Here is an 18,851-nt window from a genome sequence, read left to right on the forward strand (position 1 = left end):
ACCCCAAAGGAGTTAGAAAGGGAGGCCCAGCATCCCTATATGTTTTATATTGGGGAAGAGATGTAGCTCAAGAAGAAGGACTGCAGCTCAGTGACAGAACATCTGCCTCCCATGCAGAAGGTCTCAGGTTCAACCCTGAGCATCTTCAGGTAGGGCTGGGAAAGACCCCTGTCTGAAACCTGCCAGGGAGCTCTTAGAGCAGAAGCATGGTAGGTGCAGCTACACTTCAGAGCTAGAGTCACCAAATATACACGGGAACCAAGCTGTCTTAGCTATGGTGATGCTGCATGGAACAAGCCCCTCAGCTGACCTACCTTTCTTGTGTCTCACTTGTGTAAGCAGCTCCATCTTTGCTGTGCCCCTTGGTACTCTGTATATCAGCCTTCCTTAACCATTCAGATGTTTTGGGCTACACCCTTCAGCCCCAGCTAGCATGCTGATGGGGGCTGATGGATATTACAGTCTAAAACAGGAGCAGCCAACATGGTGTCCTCCAGATGTTGTGGAATACAACTTCCATCATCCCTGACCTTTGGCCATCTTGGTGGATGGGGATTGTAAGCCCAAACATCTAGTGAGCACCAGGCTGGGGAACACTGCACATATTCTTCAGTGCTGGTTCCTTGGATATGATGCCCTCGGTGAGCTCCCTCCCCTGAACAAGACCTCTTTCTCACTGCAATTGTTGCTGCCCAACGACTTGCCTCTCCCATTGCCTTCAGTGGGCACCACGGCTTGCCCATTGCAAGGTGTGCAGAAGTGACTGCTCTTGCTCTTTGCACTGCTCAGGAGGTTGAAGAGGGGAGGAAAAGTAACAACAAGGAGGAGGAACAGTATGTCCAGGAGCCTCCAGAGATTGGCAGCGGGTCCCCTGTTCAGATGTGGACCTTAGCAGATGCCCAGCAATGCCACAAGAACATAAGAACAGTTTGCTGGAGCAGGCCCATCTAGCCCATCAACCTGTTCTCACAATTGCCAGGCAGGTGCCTGTAGGAAAGTGGCCAGGAGGACCCAAGGGCAAGAGCACGCCCTTCTGCAATTCCCAGCAATTTGCGTTGAATCCACAACTGTCTCCTGTTGTCTTTAAAAGCCATTCCAAGTGGTGGCCATCACAGCCTCCTGTTGGAGAGAGTCCCATAGTTCAGTTACGTGTCAAGTGACAAGGCCGAGCTGGATATTGCATCCTGAGTTAGCAGAATAGATTGATCCCTGTGTATAGCAGTAATGCAAAAGCTAAGCTGGAGAGAGAGAGAGACTCCTGTCTCTGGGCTTGGCAGGGAGGTGGTCTGGCCGCAGAGAAGGGAGCTTTGAAGAAACTGGCAAGCCTTAGGTCAACACCCTCCTCCACCGCCAGCAGCCCTCCATAAATATCGCAGAGGAGTGTCACCTGTGCCTCTAGCCAGCCATTGACTGTTTCTCCCCGCCACAGCAACCTGGGGGACCATTAGGCTTCCCCCCCTCCAGAGCCACCTGGCAATCTGGGCCTGCCGTCCCCTCAGCGAAGAGGCCACTGAGGGGGAAATCTAATTACAGCTGCTCCCGGGGACAGATGAAAAGTTGCCTGGTGGGCGGGCGGGCGGGCGGGCCAAGGCCCACAATGGTTCTTTGTCAGCGCCCGGCCTCATTACGCAGGCCTTGTGAAATGCCGCACAGCGCCCTGAACCGTGGGGAACCCTGAATGGCACAATGGGGTGTGTATGCCTGCCGCTGGGGCCCTCGGCCTCATTATAGGACAAAGCACAATGAGCGTTTACTTGGTGGGGAGGGGGCGGATGTCTTAAAAGGGTGAAATCGCACAGGGAGGTAGAGCTGTGGGGATGTCAGATGGAAGGCGCAACCCCTTTGCCATGGAAGGGGCAATGTAAGTGGGTGGGGTGGGGGTCAGGTTCCTGGTATGGCCACCATGGCACACTCTTCTGTTTGGGAGCCAGGAGATTGGCTTGCTCAATGTGGGTTGGTGGCTCCTTAGAAAGCTTTGATCACTCTTTCGCAAACACAGGGATCAGTGTGGCTCACTTGGGATTCCCCTGCTTGTGATCCAGTGATCCCATCCCAGTCCTGTGGTGATGGACTCTGAGACATAAATACTCTGGAATAAGGTGGGTCTGTTTTGTAGAGATGCCTTGAACCCTAGTTGTGGATTATGGGAAAATCCTGTTTTGCTAGCATAACCCAGTGTGTCCTCATACTGGGACAAAAAAGTGGGATAAAAACGTCATTGATTAATGAATAAATAGATCCAGGCTTTGCTGATTAAGGTCTCCCTCCCTGGCAAAGGGATATGATATGGCACACTTGAAGGATTGTTATATTAAAGGTAAAGGTACCCCTGCCCGTACGGGCCAGTCTTGACAGACTCTGGGGTTGTGCGCCCATCTCACTTAAGAGGCCAGGGGCCAGCGCTGTCCGGAGACACTTCCGGGTCACGTGGCCAGCGTGACATTGCTGCTCTGGCGAGCCAGAGCCGCACACGGAAACGCTGTTTACCTTCCCGCTGGTAAGCGGTCCCTATTTATCTATTTGCACCCGGAGGTGCTTTCGAACTGCTAGGTTGGCAGGCGCTGGGACCGAGCAGCGGGAGCGCACCCCGCCGCAGGGATTCGAACCGCCGACCTTTCAATCGGCAAGCCCTATGCGCTGAGGCTTTTACCCATTACCTTCCTGTATATGGATTTGACTGGCTGAAATCTCTCTGTCTCTTTTTTTACTTCTTCCACATTAGTCCCACTTATGCACCATGATTTTTAGATTACAATGGTTTCATCAAGATCCTACAAGCTGCAATAGATCCCTCCATGCAGTCTTTTTCAGTTGTACAGTAAAAGTATGCTTGCATTGAAAGCAATTTATTAATTCATAGCAATAGGAACAGAGGAATAAATTTAGTAGGTTCTATGTGTCGCAATTCCACACAGAAGCTACAGACCTGTTCATCTTTGGGGATTAAGCTCCCTTGCACTCGGGAGGAGTTACTTTTGAGTAAGCTTGCATAGGATTAAGGCTGCATGAACAGTGGTGTAGAGGGACAGTCTGCTTTGATGGGAGGAGGAGAGAGGAAGAACAGACTGTAGAGACAGCAAAGCGAGAGTATAGGGATTAGGGAAGGAGAGAGATTGCTGCCTGCTCTATGACAGACTCCCCTGGGTGACCTTGGCCAAGTTGCTTCCCTGCTAGTATCGGGGATAGGAGGGGGGGTGCTGTCCTCCTCTGCTGGTGGGTTATGTGGGGGGGAGGAGCTTGGTGTGCAAATACTGGCTCCCAACAGAGCTGCTGAAGCAACTGCACAAATCCTATTGAAAGTGCACAGAGTAAGTGTTGTTTGCTGCATGCTGCAGAAGCTGTGTATGTTGCTGTGGACAAGCTGAGAAGAAATATATAATGGCTATGCAAAGATCAGCTACACTAGGGACAACCCATGTGCTGCGCTCCAGATCCTGTTGCCCTCACACCATCCCTAACCATTGAGCCATGGTGACTTGGGCTGATGGGAGTTATAGTCCTGTAACATGGAGAGCACACACTACATTGGCTTCCTGGACCAGACTTTCTCCACCTTGGGCCCCCAGATGTTGGACTACAATTTCCACCATCCCTGGCCACTGTTCCTGCTAGCTTGGGATGGTGGGAGTTGGAGTCCAATAACAGCTGGGGACCCAAGGTTGAGATAGGCTGGCCCAGACCAGACTGAGTAGTGCTTTGCTCTGGGTGTACGAGTGGGCCATGGGCAGATTGTAATACTCAGCTGCTAAGTAGAGAAACAAGGTTTGTGGGTGGGGGGTACCTGGCCTCTGTATGGAGCTGGTGCCGCTGAAAGCCAGCCTTGCTTTGCTGCTCTGCTTACCTCCAGTTCTCCACTCAGGGATGCTGCTCCCCCCGGAAAAATCTTTTCAATCTTCACCATTGGCTGCAATTTGGACTCTATCCCACCGGAAATACTGATCCCTGGAAAACAAAGTAGTTCTCTGTGAGCACTCGGGAGTAAGTTGGAAAAGTGGCTGAGCCAATACAATCCACTGCCAATACCATCCTCCCTGTCTGGAGAACAGGAGCACCAGGTGTGCCAACAGCCTGGAACAGCAGGTGGTGCCAGAGAGTGGCGCACATGCTTCGCTTGCTGGCAATTCGGAAAACAATAGGCCTGCAGACTCCTTAAGCACATGGTCTTCCAATTTGGTGTCCTGGCCTTGTGAGGTAGCAGGACCAAGCCAAAAGTTGTTGCTGCTGGAACAAAAGACTCGTTTCTCTTTCCTCACAGCAATTGGACTTCTCCATGACTGTTAAAAGTGGCATAATAGTGCTTTAAAGGTATGGTGTGGATGAGACCTAATTCTAAACGGGTGTTCACCACCTTGTTTACCTCCAAAGCAGGGTAGTCCTGCTGAAAAACCAGAGAGGTTTCTGAACTTTCCCTTGTCATCCTTGGGCAGGAGAAGGAGAGGTCCTTCAGCCTTCCAGATGTTACTGAACTACAGCTCCTGTCCTCCTTCACCGTTGGCCACACTGGCTGGGGCTGATGGGAGTCGAGTCCAATCTCCCTTCTCCTGTTCTAGGGAAATGGGAAGTACAATCCAAGCCAATACAGGGGAACACAAGCAACCTGGGTGGCAAACCATTGCAATGCTCCTCCCAGACTGAAGGAAGTCTGTAACTGCTATCGACTTTGCTGGAGGTGACAGGAAGGGCTATCCATATGTGGCCCCCCTCCCTTTGATACCTTCCAATGAATTGAAGCCTGAAATCTCAGATCTATTCCTTTCGGTAGTCTGAGATTCCTCACCTCGTGATAGTCAGAGTTGAGAGCTGTTTCCTTAAAGGTAAAGGTAAAGGTACCCCTGCCCGTACGGGCCAGTCTTGACAGACTCTGGGGTTGTGCGCCCATCTCACTTAAGAGGCCAGGGGCCAGCGCTGTCCAGAGACACTTCCGGGTCACGTGGCCAGCGTGACATCGCTGCTCTGGCATGCCAGAGCCGCACACGGAAATGCCGTTTACCTTCCCGCTGGTAAGCGGTCCCTATTTATCTACTTGCACCCGGAGGTGCTTTCGAACTGCTAGGTTGGCAGGCGCTGGGACCGAGCAGCGGGAGCGCACCCTGCCGCAGGGATTCGAACCGCCGACCTTTCGATCGGCAAGTCCTAGGCGCTGAGGCTTTAACCCACAGCGCCACCTGCGTTCCCGAGCTGTTTCCTTAGCTGTACGCAAATCACCCAGGAGGAAGGGCTGGGACCTTTGCTTCCATTTCCAGGGCTGTCAGTGGTGCCTTTAACTTACCCAGAGACTGTTTGCTCTTGGACAGGTTGACCGTCAGCAGATCATATTCCTCCTCCAGGACATCACTGGGGCCATTTTGGAGCAGGCCCTCTTGGTCAGCGGCCGGGGCGTCCTTGAAGAGCTGCTTCAGCTGGGGCCTACCTCTTCGGGGCCTGTTGACCGCAGAGTACAGGATGTCCTTGGCAGGCTGGACTTCCCCATGTGGCCCCCAGACTGTGGCTTTCCCATGGCTTGACTTGGGCGTGCGAGGCCTCCCTCGGCCAGGCCGCCCATCCCCTTGCTCTTGGGGTTGCCCCGCCTCTTCCCGGGGGGGTGCTGCTCGCGTGGGGCTCGCTGACATTTTTGCAGGCTTGCTTAGGAACCAGTGGGGCTGCCCACCGCCCCCAGCAGTTGAGGCGGAGATGCTGTGGGAGGCGTAGGCATCCACTGGCACATCGGGAAGAGGGGTATAGCCTCGGGGGTGAGTCCGTCTAGGGCTGGACGAGAGCTGCAGGCCTTTCATCCTATCCTTCAGCGCTGCTGCTGCTTCCTCCGCCTCCCCTCCTTTCTCCTCGCTGGTCACTGGCTTCAGGAGGAAGCTGCCCCGGAAATCTGAAACCAGAATCACAGGATGTGACCATCACCCGAGCAGCACTGTCCTAGCAATCCTCAGAAAAAGGGAAAGCAACTTGGTGAGATGGGTCTAGTATCTGAATGCCTGAAGTGAACGTGGAAGGAACCGTAGCTCCATGGGAGAGCATTTTCTCTGCATGCAGGTCTCAGGTTCAGTCCCTGGCTAGGAATGTTCCCTGCCTGACACCCGTGAGAACTGCTTCCAGTCAATACCAAGCTGTTTCTACACCTATGGTCTGGGTTTTAGGCAGCTTCCTCTGTCCCTAACTTGTGGAAAGGACTGGAAATGTGTGGTTGAAGTTGGCTAATACTTCCCAGTTCCTTGGTTGCACTGGAACTTCCATGCGGATAAGGATTTGTGAAATGGCAACCAACTTCAACCTTGTTCAAAATATAACATTTTGAGTTAATGTCGCCATACTGAATACAAAAGAAATGGTTGTCTCAACTATGCTTCCTCGGCTGAGATTTTTTGGAGTTGTGTGTGTATGTGTGTGTTAGCAGGAATCACAAATATGGCCTGTCCCATTGGTTACCACAATACCTATGTGCCATTCTTGGTTCCTAGGTAAGGAGCTGGCTTAAAGCACGTCAGTCCAATGACCCCCCTCTTTGCAGAGCACTATCTCTCCCTATGAGCAGAGGCTCACAGAAGATTTTCACCAGCCCTGTTGCCTGAGTTAACTGAACCAGAGGTGCCAGATATTTGGGCCTGACACCCTCCTTTGCCAAACACACACCACATTTTGTAGAAACCCCAATGCTGCAACTAGAACATCTCTTGCAAATGAAATTAAATGTGCACATTCATGCCATCTGTGTTATAACTCACTCCCAAACTCAAAATCAAAGTCTTTCCCCCCACATTGAGTCCTAAGTACAGTATTTTGCGGGGCTACATTTAAGCACGGTGTGTGTGTGACCCCGAGGATGAAGGCTGGAGACTCACCAGGCACTGGGGTGATGAGATGTCTCTTGGGAGGTGTTTCTTGCTGTGCTGGGCGGAGAGCAGGTGACCTCACTGTGAAGAGGGAAAGGTGGACAAATTGAGCTTCATTTTCTTTTGCACAGTTACCTTAGGTGGCATGGTGGCCAGCCCTTCTTCCTGGCTACTTTCCCCTAAGAGGTTAATTTCTAGAGAAAAGGGGGCTTCCGGGGCTTCGGAAGTCAGGCCTTCTTCTTCTATAGAAGGCTTATTCGCCCTACTCCCATGAGAGTATTATGTACACTCTGTGATGAAGGAGGATGTGCTATGTACATGTTCAGAAACTTCATCGTTCTTTGCATTAAGGATGGGGGAACCTGAGGCCTTCCTGTTATTGCTGGACTCCACGTTCCATCAGCTTCAGCCACTGCGGCCAAGGATCTGGGATCTTGGGAGTTAGAGCCCAGCCCCATCTTCAAGGACCACATGTTTCCCTTCCCTGCTTTATGCAACTCCAGGCTCAGTTGTGGTAGGTTGAAGGCACAACCGGCAGTGCAGACTGGCAAGCCAAGGGACTGGCTGGGGCCCCTAGATAGTCAATTGCTAGTTGCCCCTAGATAGTCAATTGCTAGTTGCATGAATGGCACAACATCCATTTTGCCCATGGGTGTAGCCAAGGAGGGCAGGGGGGCAGCTGCCCCCCCTAAATCAAGTAAATCAATGAAAAACTAAGTTTCTGCCCCTTAACATGAAGCCTGCCCCTCCCCGCAACATAAATCCTGGCTTCACCCATGATTTTGTCTCTTGGTGCCAAGAAGAACTGAGCAGAAAAATCAACAGTCATTTGGAATAAATATTCAGATGGTTTGCAAGAAATGTTGATTCAGCTGAGCTCTCCCCAAATCACCCCATTTGCTTTCTTTTCAGGACAAATAAATAGACTGAAATAATCCTTTCCTCGTGGCAACCCTTTTAAATAGGAATGTTTTCCACCAATTGCTTCTAACATCCATAAAACGAAAGAGAGCTTTGAGAAGCCCCCCCCCCAATCCATCACCCTCCCCCAATATAAAAGTAGGTGGGGGAGGGAAAGTGTCCCCCTCCTTCTTCCACCTGTGATCCTTGCTGGTTCCTTTCCCACCTGTTCTGCTCTTCAGGGCATCATAGGCTTCGAGCTCCACCGGCACAACCATACTGTCAAAACGGCCCAGATCTGTGGGAGTGATCACACTCCTGTAAAAAAAAAGTGGGAGAGAAGACTCGTGGGTGTCTGGTGGCTCAACTGTCTGCTCATGCAATGCAGCTGTTTTGGGGGAAGAACATGGCAAATAACCAATGAGCACCAGAAGGAAGCAATGGTCACCCTGGGCAAGGCTGGGATGATGTGCGCTTCCCTCCTGTGCTCCCTCTCCCCACCCTCTGAGTTTAGTGGTGCAGTTCACCCTCCCACGGTTTATTGCTTCCTGTTCCTACCTGATATCTCTGAGGAGAAGCAACTTTTCAGGCCGGTCGAGAATCGCCAGGAGTGGCCTCACCAGATCTTCCACCCCACTTTCTTGGATGTACTGTGTGTTGGGGAAAAAGTAACCATCAGCAGAGATCACCTGGCTATTCAATTTGAAGCAGCAGCAGATCCCCTGATCCCCGTTACTACTCTTGTTGCCCAGCTCCCTCAAAAGGGAGGCCATCTTCCCCTAGGCTCAGTTGATGGGTGGGGAGTTTAATCCTGCTTTCGGTAGGGAACTCTCTCCCAGGCTAAGCAGGACTGAACTGCCTGGGCATCAACGGATGGCTGGGGGCTTCAATCCAGCTTTCTGTTGGAATCCAGATGTGAGACAGGTGTTCATTTGGGGGAAATGGGGAGGCCTGGCAGGCCAAAACTGGGCCACAGACCAAAGGTGGTTCCCCCTCCCTGACCCAAAGTTGGACTCATATGCCTCATCCTAGCTTCAAGGGGGCAACGTGTGGCCCCAGCCCTCTGCAAGCAATCAGTTCAGATTTCTGACAAGAGTCAGGCTGGGAGGGGAGACAGAGAACAAGGCATGTCAGAGATACAGTGTGGTGCTGGTGTTACAGAAAGAGCCCAAGAAAATGGGCAGCCACCCCACATTCGGCTCTGCTTCTTCCCATTGCTGGTTTCAGCACTGCCCACCATTTGTAAGTGGCCCTCAACAGATTAGTCCCAAGGGAGTGTGACCCTTGACAGGAAAATCTAAGAGAATACAGACAGTGGACCTATCTGCAGACTGAGCCATTTTAATCAGAATGCTATCCTTAAACATTTTAATAAAGCATTTCAAGGTTGCAGTCCTAGACACACGAGAATGTAACACACACACACACACACACACCGTGAACACAATTCAACATGCATAGGGCTGAATTGCATGCTTGGAGGTGGAAGTCTTTATTAGTTTATAGGATTCCTGATAAGCGATAAGTAATCCTGCCCTTAGCGGTCTTAGCAAAAAGAAACCCGTTTCAGGGTGGCTGCTGCATCAGGCTATCAAGCAATCCTCTCCCTGCCCTAGTTTCATTTGTCCCTCTCTGCACGAAGATTAGTACCCCCCTCTCTTGGGCTTCACAGAAGCAATCTTGGGAATGAGTTTCAACAATGTGCTAGCTCAGAGCTCCCTCTAGTGGCACATCAAAGGCCAACAGGAATGGTGAGAAGTGGGAGGTACCAAACTGGTGAGGGCAAACATTCCATACCTTGCAAGTGTCCCAGAGAAACAAGGACATCACATTTTTTTCTCACAAGAGGACACTGGCCTTTTTGGGTGCTGTGACCTCACGCAATTACGCACAGCAACTCCCCCCATTTTGCATGGCACCCATGCCCAAAAAGCACTGGGGTTTTTTTTGGGGGGGGGGATTGCAGTACAAAATGGTGCAAGATCAAAGCACCAAAAATGGCCGCTGGCCTCTGGTGAAAAAAAATGGGAAGATGGCATCCTGGTTTTTGCCTTTGATGCATTGGAGGGTATGTAAGACCTTCAAAGCTGCATTGAAGGTTGGATTGCCAGACATGCCAATGCCTGCTTTGCCCTACCAGATTTTCACCCTAAACCTGCACAGAATAGGCTCTAAATAAAAGCAAGCAAACCAACTGTAGCCACAAACACTCTTACTCCACTTTAAGAGTCGTCTCTCTCTCTCTCTCTCTCTCCCCCCCCCCAAAGTCCTGGGAACTCTAGTTTGTTAAGGGAGCTAAGAACTGTTTGAAGATTTTCAACACATCACAAATCTCAGGATTCTTTGGTGGGGAAGCCATGACACTTAAAGCAAAATGAGAGGCTCTTAGTTAAATGAATGCAATGGGTGCAGACCAAAGCCTGCCAAACCATGTGCCAGAGTGAGACAAAACGCAAGAGCCTCATGTTGGACCATCCTGTTAATCGTCCTGTTTGGCACAGTAGTCACCAACCTGCTGCTTCTGGGAAGCCTGTCAGCAGCAGGACAAATGGATGCTTTAAAGCACAGCCTTACAGAAGAGAGGTGCAAACGTAACTGAAGGCAGAGTGAGGCAACTATAGCTCATAAGTTGTTGCAAGACATTTCACAATCAAGGGAGAGATTGGCCCATTCAGGCACCATGGCACACATGGCACACATGGCAGCTGTCCTCCATCCTTACCCGAGTGCAGTGTCTCAGCACAGCTGCTACTTCATCCTCCATCAGCAGCTTCCTGGCCATGTCTTCAATAAGCAGCAGGTGGCTCTCAGTGACTTTGCTGCGCTCCGTGCCATTGTACTGGGGAGAGGAGCCCAAGGAGGGGAAAAGGCGGCCTTTTTCTGGGAGGGGCACCACAGAAAGTCAGTGCAAAAACATAATCCGGGAATAACAAACCATGAGGCCATTAGCCACCTGGAACCACAAGCCTGAAATGTACGCATGCACTTGAAATCTTTTGTCTGTGGGTAACTACTGGCATTGCACATGCAAGTTATTCTGTACCCACAAGTACCCCAGTGTAGATGAAGATGGTCAGGGTGCTGGATTTGGATGTGGGATGTTCAGGTGTTGTACATTCACAGCTGAGAAAGGAAAGGCGTGAAGAAGTAGCAATTGATAGCAACACAAAAACACACACACACACACACACACAGGTTTCCAAAGGCATGCTCACGCGAAGCTACATGCTTGTTGGCCCAAGGCACAGCATGCCTTCCTGCTCAGTTACCCCGTCTCAGAGTGCGGGTGACAATCTTCTGTACGACGCTAACTGCAGGCAAGAGGGTGAGATGGGAAGAAAGAGCAAAGACAAATAGTTTGGAATCTGTAGTGGAGGGAAGCGGGGGCCATTTTGGACTGGTCTCTGCTCTGTCTGATGAAAAGGGAGAAAAGGAAAACTACTGCCATTCTGCCTTTTGGAGAAGTGTTTTTTTTCCACAATTTGTGCAAGTCTGACAGACAATGCTGTCTGTACCACCTACTGGCTCCTACAGATTGTTTTATGTGTGTGTTCTTCAACCAGTCATGGTGAAATAATTTTGCATTAGTGATGGGTTTATACCGGGCCATCCACACATCTTTCTGCTTTCTTAGTTGTCCTGCGATGTTTCCCCAATGTTAGTGCATTCTTACCATATAGAGGGGCACGTCTGCGTCTAGTGCAACACAAGTGAAATGATGCCCCCCCCCCGCTCCAAACATTTGTGGTGTGATAAGTTACAGGATTTCAGCAGCGAGTTACAGAGTGTGCACTGACTGCACAAAGCAGTATGCACGCCTTGGACCTTTGCAAGTGCAAACAACAGCAAAAGCAGAAGGGTGTATGACTGCCCCAATAGCATCACAAGCACAAATAATCACAGAAAAGATGCCTGAAGACGACCATATTCCCTCATGGTCAAACCTTCCAGGGTCCACATACCAGTTGTGGGTGTGGCCAAAATGTATTACTGCACTTCAAAGGACCCAGCCCAGCCAGGTAAAATAACTAGACAAGAGCACGGAGCAGGGCCTGAGCAGAGTTTCTGATGACCAGAGAGAGCGAGATCTGGAGAAGGGGCCACATTTGGCTCCTGGCCCTGAGGCTCCTCCCCCCTGACATAGGGAGGCAGGCCAGTATACAGTACAATTCTCTGTGCCACATTTCCCCATGTTTCCCAGAGACTTTTCCTGACACTTCCAGTTTAGTGATGAAATGCTGAAGCAAGGGTTATGACAACTTGTTGTGCCAAATGTAACCTCCAGAGGATTAATGTGCCTCACAGACGGTGTGGTGGGATAATGAGCTGCTTGTGCGTTGAAACTGGATCCCTCAGAGCTCACTCAGTGTAGTGAAACCCTGCCTTGAGCGGAGCCCTTCAGCATGGCTCCGTCAGTCGCTGGTAGAATCTGACAGTGGGCGTTTGCGGAAACGTTTCCAACATAAAAGCTGTTTCACAGACATGCGCCTCCTGGATTCCCTGCGTGACAGTTTCCGGCGAGGGGTGGGGGTCCTTAAAGGCTGTTCTGATACCTCCTCGCTGTTCTCACTGGAAGTATCCCAGAGCCTCCCCTCCGACTCCCTTTCCTTTGGAGCTCCCGCACTCCCCCTACTGGTTCCCTCTTCTGCTGAAGAAGAGGCTCTCCTATTCTCCTGAAGCCTTCTCACCACCTGTCCTTCCGATGGCAGTTCCCTGACATCCACCTCCCCCCCAGGGCCCCCTTCACCCCCTCCCGCCTCCTCTCTTACTGGCGGCGAGGACGGAAATCCCTGGAAGGAACTCCCCTCATCCTCCGAGGATTCAAACACTTCTAACCACGGCCTTCCGCCTCTTTCCCCTTCTTCCTCTCCTTCGTCGGAATCTGTTTCCACCTCCACTTCTGACTCTGGGAACCCTTCAAATTCCCCTTCCTCATCTGTGGTCCCGAAGTGTTCCCTCCCAAACCTTGCCACTGGTTGTGGTTTCCTTGGGAAACGCCGATGAAACGTTTCTATTAAAATCTCGTCTTTGACTTCCTCTGCCGGTACCCATGTGTTTTCTGACTCTTCCTCCCCCTCCCATTCTACCAAGTATTCCACCTGATTCCCCTTCCACCTGGAATCAATGATCCCCGCCACATCCATGTTGCGTTCTCTCTCTTCTATGACGGGTGTCCGGGTCACCTCCCTCTCATGTTCCCCCCACTCACACCCCTCTCTGTATGGCGACAGTAATGACCTGTGAAATACTGGGTGCAATTTCATGTGACTGGGCAATCGGAGTTTGAATGCTACTGGGTTGACCTGCTGTATGACCTCAAAGGGTCCCAACCGTTTGGGTCTCAATTTCTTACACCCTCCCTTGAACGGCAGTCCTTGGGTGGATAGCCACACCCGGTTACCCACCCTTATGGTTTCGCCTTCCCTCCTATTTCTGTCAGCTTGCTTCTTGTATTCTTCTTTGGCTTTCTCTAAGTTGAGTTGGAGCTGACGGTGGATCGCTTCCATCTCTTCAACAAAAATTTCCGCTGCAGGTACACTCCACCTTCCCCCGCCCTCTCCTGGAAACGCCCGAGGATGACACCCATAATTGGCTAGAAAGGGACTCATCCCTGTGGACACGTTCTCCGCGTTGTTGTAGGCAAATTCTGCCAGAGGTAACCAGTCTACCCAATCAGTTTCTCTGTCCTTTACATAACACCTCAGATATTGTTGCAAAACCCCGTTTGCCCTTTCTGCTTGCCCATTTGTTTCTGGGTGCCTGGCGGTGGAAAAACTTACCTCCACATGCAACATGCTCATTAGTTTCCTCCAGAACCTAGAAGTAAATTGTTTTCCTCTGTCGCTCAAAACCCTCAAGGGGGCGCCATGCAACCTAAAAATGTGCTCCACAAACAACCTTGCGGTTTCTTCCGCTGTCACTGCATGTGAACAAGCTATAAAGTGGCACATCTTAGTTAGTAGATCCACCACCACCATGACCGCGGTTTTCCCTTTGGATCTCGGTAGATCGGTCATGAAGTCTATGGATACCATCTCCCATGGCCTTTCTGGGGTGGGTAAGGGTTCTAATAACCCCGCTGGCGCCAACCTCTCTCCCTTTGCTCTTTGGCACCTGTCGCATCCCCTGACATACTCCCGCACGTCTTCCCGCACCTTGGGCCACCAAAACTCCCTGGTAACCAACCACATGGTCTTGTGCTGCCCGAAGTGCCCCGCCGTGGGGCTGTCATGCAACTGTTTAAGCACCCGCCCTCTTAGTCCCCCACCTGGTATGTAGAGCGCCCCTTTGTAATATAGTTTTCCGTTCTTTTCCTCAAACCCCCCTGCGTTCTCACCTGTCTCCCTGAGTTCCCTAAGTTTCTCTTGGGCATATTCATCGTTTTCAATACCCTCTACCAGTTCTCTTTGCCCCACCAATGCCGCCCCACAAACCCAGTGGTCCTCTGAGATGATATGTCTTTCTTCCGCCCCTCCTTCCCCCTCCAAGTACTCAGGTTTTCTGGAGAGAGCGTCCGCCCTGACATTCTCAGCCCCTGGCACGTAGCGAATTTCAAAATTGAACTTGGAGAACTCTTGCGCCCATCTTACTTGTCTCTGGTTCAATACTCGGGCTGTTCTCCAGTATTCTAGATTTTTGTGGTCTGTCCGCACTTGAACCTTGTGTTGCGCCCCAATCAACAGGTGTCTCCATCTCTTGAACGCTTCGTGGACAGCGAGTAATTCTCTGTCGTACACCGTATAATTCCTCTCAGACTTGTTCAATTTCCTCGAGAAGAAGGCACACGGCCTCCATTCCGACGTATTCGCTCCTGGCTGCAGAAGCACGGCGCCCACCGCTCTGTCAGACGCGTCGGTTTCCACCCTCATCGGCTGCTGCAGATCCACGTGTAAGAGTTGTTCTTCCGAAGCAAACGCCCTCTTTAAACTTTCGAAAGCTCGCTGCGCTTCTTCCGTCCAGACAAATTTCTTCTTGCTGCTGAGACAATCCGTGATGGGGGCTGTTAAATGGGCGAAGTTCTTGATGAACTTCCGATAGAAGTTTCCGAACCCCAAAAACCTCTGCACATCTTTCTTAGTCTTCGGTGGCCTCCATTCCAGCACTGCTTGCACCTTGCTAGGATCCATGGCCAGCCCCTTGTCCGACACTTCTCCAGTTTCACCCACAGCTGGTTTTCTTGCAGTTTGCTCAGTACTTCTCTTACATCTCGCACATGCTGCTCTTCATCCTCTGAGTACACCAGCACATCGTCCAAGAACGCAGCGCAGTTCTTGTACAGCAATGGTCCTAGTACGTGATTCATGAATGATTGAAATACTGCGGAACCCGCCTGGAGGCCGAAAGGCATAACGCAGTACTCAAATGCCCCCAAGGGGGTGAACATAGTGGTTTTCCACTCATCTCCCTTTCTCATACGTATCAGGTTATACGCCCCCCTCAGGTCCAGCTTGGTAAAAATCTTCCCTTTTCTCACCCGGGTCAGAATGTCATCGATTCTGGGCATAGGGAAGGTCACGGGTTCGGACACTGCGTTTAGGGCCCTGAAATCCACAATTAATCTCGGTTTGTCCGAGTTTTTTTTGTCTACAAAGAACACTGGGCTACCCCCCACCGCTCGTGACTCCCTGATGAACCCACGCTTGAGGTTTTTGTCAATAAACTCCCTTAGCTCCTGCATTTCTCTGTCAGACATTGCATACACCTTGCCCACTGGCAATTGCGCTCCTGGAAGTAAGTTGATTTGGCAGTCAAAGGGTCTGTGCGGGGGTAGTTTATCTGCTTCCCTTTCGCTGAAGACGTCGGCAAAATCTGCATATTGTCGTGGTACCCTGCCTTGTTCCATTGCTTCTATCTTTGCTAACGTGGCCTGAGTGCCTACTTGGCCCCCTTTTTCTGTGCAGTGTCCCATACAATGTGCTGACCCAAAGGAAACCACTCTCTGATGCCATCCCACAAGCGGATCATGCAGCGCTAGCCAGCTCATCCCCAAAATGATGGGCGCTCCTCCCAACGTGGCTATATTAAACGCTATCCGTTCCGTGTGTCTTGCCACCCTCATTGTCATGGGGACAGTCTGCTGGTCTACTTCTCCCCCCAACAGCGCCCTCCCATCAATCGTGGTCACCTGCAGGGGATTTTTTAAAGGAATGGTTTGTATCTGATGGGCGGCTGCAAACTCCTTACTCATAAAGTTGCAGGAGCTGCCTGAGTCTAATAGCGCCTTCACTTTTAGTGGGTGTCCGTTTGCCAGCTCCAGCAATACCTCTATTACAAGAGCTGGTCTTGGGGGTTCTGGCGTGGGCACATTTACTGTTCCTTGGCCTGGCTGCTGTGCCCCGTCGGTGGCAGCCAGGCGTTGGCTTTTACTTGCTCCTTAGCTCCTTCCCCCTCCTCCCCAACAGCCCCCGCCATTCCTTGCCATTCCTTTCTTTGCGGACAAACTCTGGCAAAATGACCTGGCTGTTGGCAGAGAAAACATTTCTTGGCGCCTTTTCCCTCCTTCTTCCGCCCTTCACTGGGGTTTGAAATTGCGCGCGCGTGCGCGCTGTTCCGATTTCCATCGGCTCTGCTGGCAGAGAGGGCTGCTCTGGCATCTCTGGAATGCGGAAATCCCTCCAACGCTCCCCTTTCCCTTCCCGCTTCTCCAAGGCTCTGGCCTCCTGGCGTGACCCTATGGCCAGCGCTGATTTAGTCAGATGGTCCATAGACTCCGCCCTGGGCCCCCGGGAAAGTTCGTCTTTCACTGCCGAAGATAGTCCTTCTTCGAACAGCATTTGTATCGGTTCCGCTGACAAATCCCATCCTAATTTATGGATCAACATGGTGAACTCAGTCCAGTACTCACGGACAGATCGGTTCCCTTGTTTACACGCCATTAACTGCCTGCGCGCCACTCCCTGCTCAATCTCGCTGGAAAACATCAGATCCATGGCGCGAAAAAACTTCCTTGTGTCCCTTAGGGCTTCATTATTGGCTGCCATTAGTGGCCTCACCCAATCTCTGGCCCCGCCTTCGAGATGCCCAATCACAAAAGCAACCCTCGAATCCTCATCAGGAAAATCATCAAACTGCAGATTGAGGGCATATTGCATCTCTGTCCTGAAGGCTTGATAATTCCTGGGATCACCCCCAAACTTCTGCACCAGTCCTGGCACTTTCCTCGAGAGCTGGGCGGCTTTCCCCTTTTCTGCATCATGGGCCCTCCTCTCCTCCAGCCTCGCCGTTTGCAGAGCTAACTGTACCTCCAACATCCTGTACCTTTCTTCCAGGCTAGGACCGGCTGCAGCTGCTCCCCCATCTCCGGCTCCGGCTGGGTTGCTCATGATGCCTCTCTTTGCACAAGCTGCTTTCAGGGACTGTCAGATTGCTGTGGTGGGATAATGAGCTGCTTGTGCGTTGAAACTGGATCCCTCAGAGCTCACTCAGTGTAGTGAAACCCTGCCTTGAGCGGAGCCCTTCAGCATGGCTCCGTCAGTCGCTGGTAGAATCTGACAGTGGGCGTTTGCGGAAACGTTTCCAACATAAAAGCTGTTTCACAGACATGCGCCTCCTGGATTCCCTGCGTGACAGTTTCCGGCGAGGGGTGGGGGTCCTTAAAGGCTGTTCTGATACCTCCTCGCTGTTCTCACTGGAAGTATCCCAGAGCCTCCCCTCCGACTCCCTTTCCTTTGGAGCTCCCGCACTCCCCCTACTGGTTCCCTCTTCTGCTGAAGAAGAGGCTCTCCTATTCTCCTGAAGCCTTCTCACCACCTGTCCTTCCGATGGCAGTTCCCTGACAGACGGACTCTGGCTACCTTCCTGCCTGTAGACAGACTTCACATCAAAGCATCAGCATTTAGCAAATGCACTTCCCTTGTTGCTTGGGGCAAGAACCTCCCAACCAGTAGAAAGGATGAAAGGCCAAATGGAAAAGCCCTTAGCACAGAATGGAAGATGCTGTTTCTCAGTGCTCTACTAAATGAACCAACAACCCAGTCTATGTCCACCTGGTAAAATGGGCCCCTAATCTTGGCTAGGCCAGATTCTGGGGCCTTCTCTTTTGGTCATGGTTTGCGGAGAGAAATGGACAGCCAAGAAAGGAACAGAAATTCTCCAGCTCAGCTGTTGATATAAATAGGAATGGTGATTGGTTCCGCTGCCTGCTGGCTGGCAATCACATTCAGGCTGTGTACACACTATAAGCTTTAAAGCACATTCAAAACACACTCTTGCCCTTTCTGAGTATTGTAGTTTGTTAAGGGTCACTGGGAATTTTAACTCTGTGAGGGGAAATGCTCACACACTTGACAATCTATTATTCTTCCTGCTTCTGTCCCTGCCCAATAAAGGGGGAAAGCCTTGTAGTTAAAGGTTCTCTTCTCCCCACCAAAAATCTCAGTGGATCTTGCTGCCATGCACAAGTTTACAATCAAGCAGGACCAGAGTACTGTGTTCTCTGGAGGATGCTAAAAACAGGACATCTTTTTGTTACCTTTCTCGCCATCAGACCGCGCTGGCGATTTGGACCGCCTCTGTGTCTCTGGTGACCCAGCTGCCGAGCTTGGCTTCCCTGTCCGGGTGCTTTTAAAGAACAGGTTCATGAGGGTTTTGGAGCGCTGGAGCGTGGCCTTCTTCTCCGGGGAGACTGGCTTCTCTTTCTTCCTCTGGCGTTTCTCCTCTGGGGCAAGAATCCAAAAGTCATACCTGAAGATCACAACCGTGGGATAACCCAAAATCTGATCCTTCCCCACTCCAGCCCCATTGACAGTGTATTGTGGGTACCATTTTAAGAAGGAGAAGAAAAGGTATCTGATTATATAACTTTCTGACTCTGCCTGTTAAATGGGGGCCAGAAACCTTCTGCATGATGGAACAAAATGCACAGACCAGTGTCTTTCAGATGTGCCATGGGATTTTCTCCTCTCTGCCTACATATTAAGGACCAGGACTGTTTAGCAATAAGGTACATTTTCAGAACTCCCTAGTAGAGAAGTGGTCAATCAAATCCCTGTGGATAGGCTGCAAGCTGGACAGGAGCACAACAGCACTCTGCCCACCTGCGATTCCCAGCAGCTGATATTCAGAGGTGTAATGTCTCTGACAGTGGAGGTAGAACACAACCATGGCTAGTAGCCACTGATAGACTTATCT

General features: G+C 51.2%; 1 protein-coding gene across 1 annotated transcript in view; it reads right to left on the reverse strand.

Annotated features, from left to right (window-relative positions):
- The window catches only part of PDZD7 (PDZ domain containing 7), a 32,063-nt gene that overhangs the window by 678 nt on the left and 12,534 nt on the right, over positions 1-18,851 (reverse strand). The window contains exons 8-14 of the mRNA XM_079977422.1: positions 18,193-18,378; positions 10,444-10,601; positions 8,280-8,371; positions 7,948-8,039; positions 6,831-6,902; positions 5,270-5,860; positions 3,842-3,942 (exon numbers count right to left, since the gene is read on the reverse strand). Of these exons, the coding sequence (XP_079833548.1) occupies positions 3,842-3,942; positions 5,270-5,860; positions 6,831-6,902; positions 7,948-8,039; positions 8,280-8,371; positions 10,444-10,601; positions 18,193-18,378 (1,292 nt within the window). The remainder of the gene's footprint in view (positions 1-3,841; positions 3,943-5,269; positions 5,861-6,830; positions 6,903-7,947; positions 8,040-8,279; positions 8,372-10,443; positions 10,602-18,192; positions 18,379-18,851) is intronic.

Source organism: Podarcis cretensis (assembly GCF_951804945.1).
Source record: "Podarcis cretensis genome assembly, chromosome: 5".
In the NCBI taxonomy this organism is placed as follows: domain Eukaryota; kingdom Metazoa; phylum Chordata; class Lepidosauria; order Squamata; family Lacertidae; genus Podarcis; species Podarcis cretensis.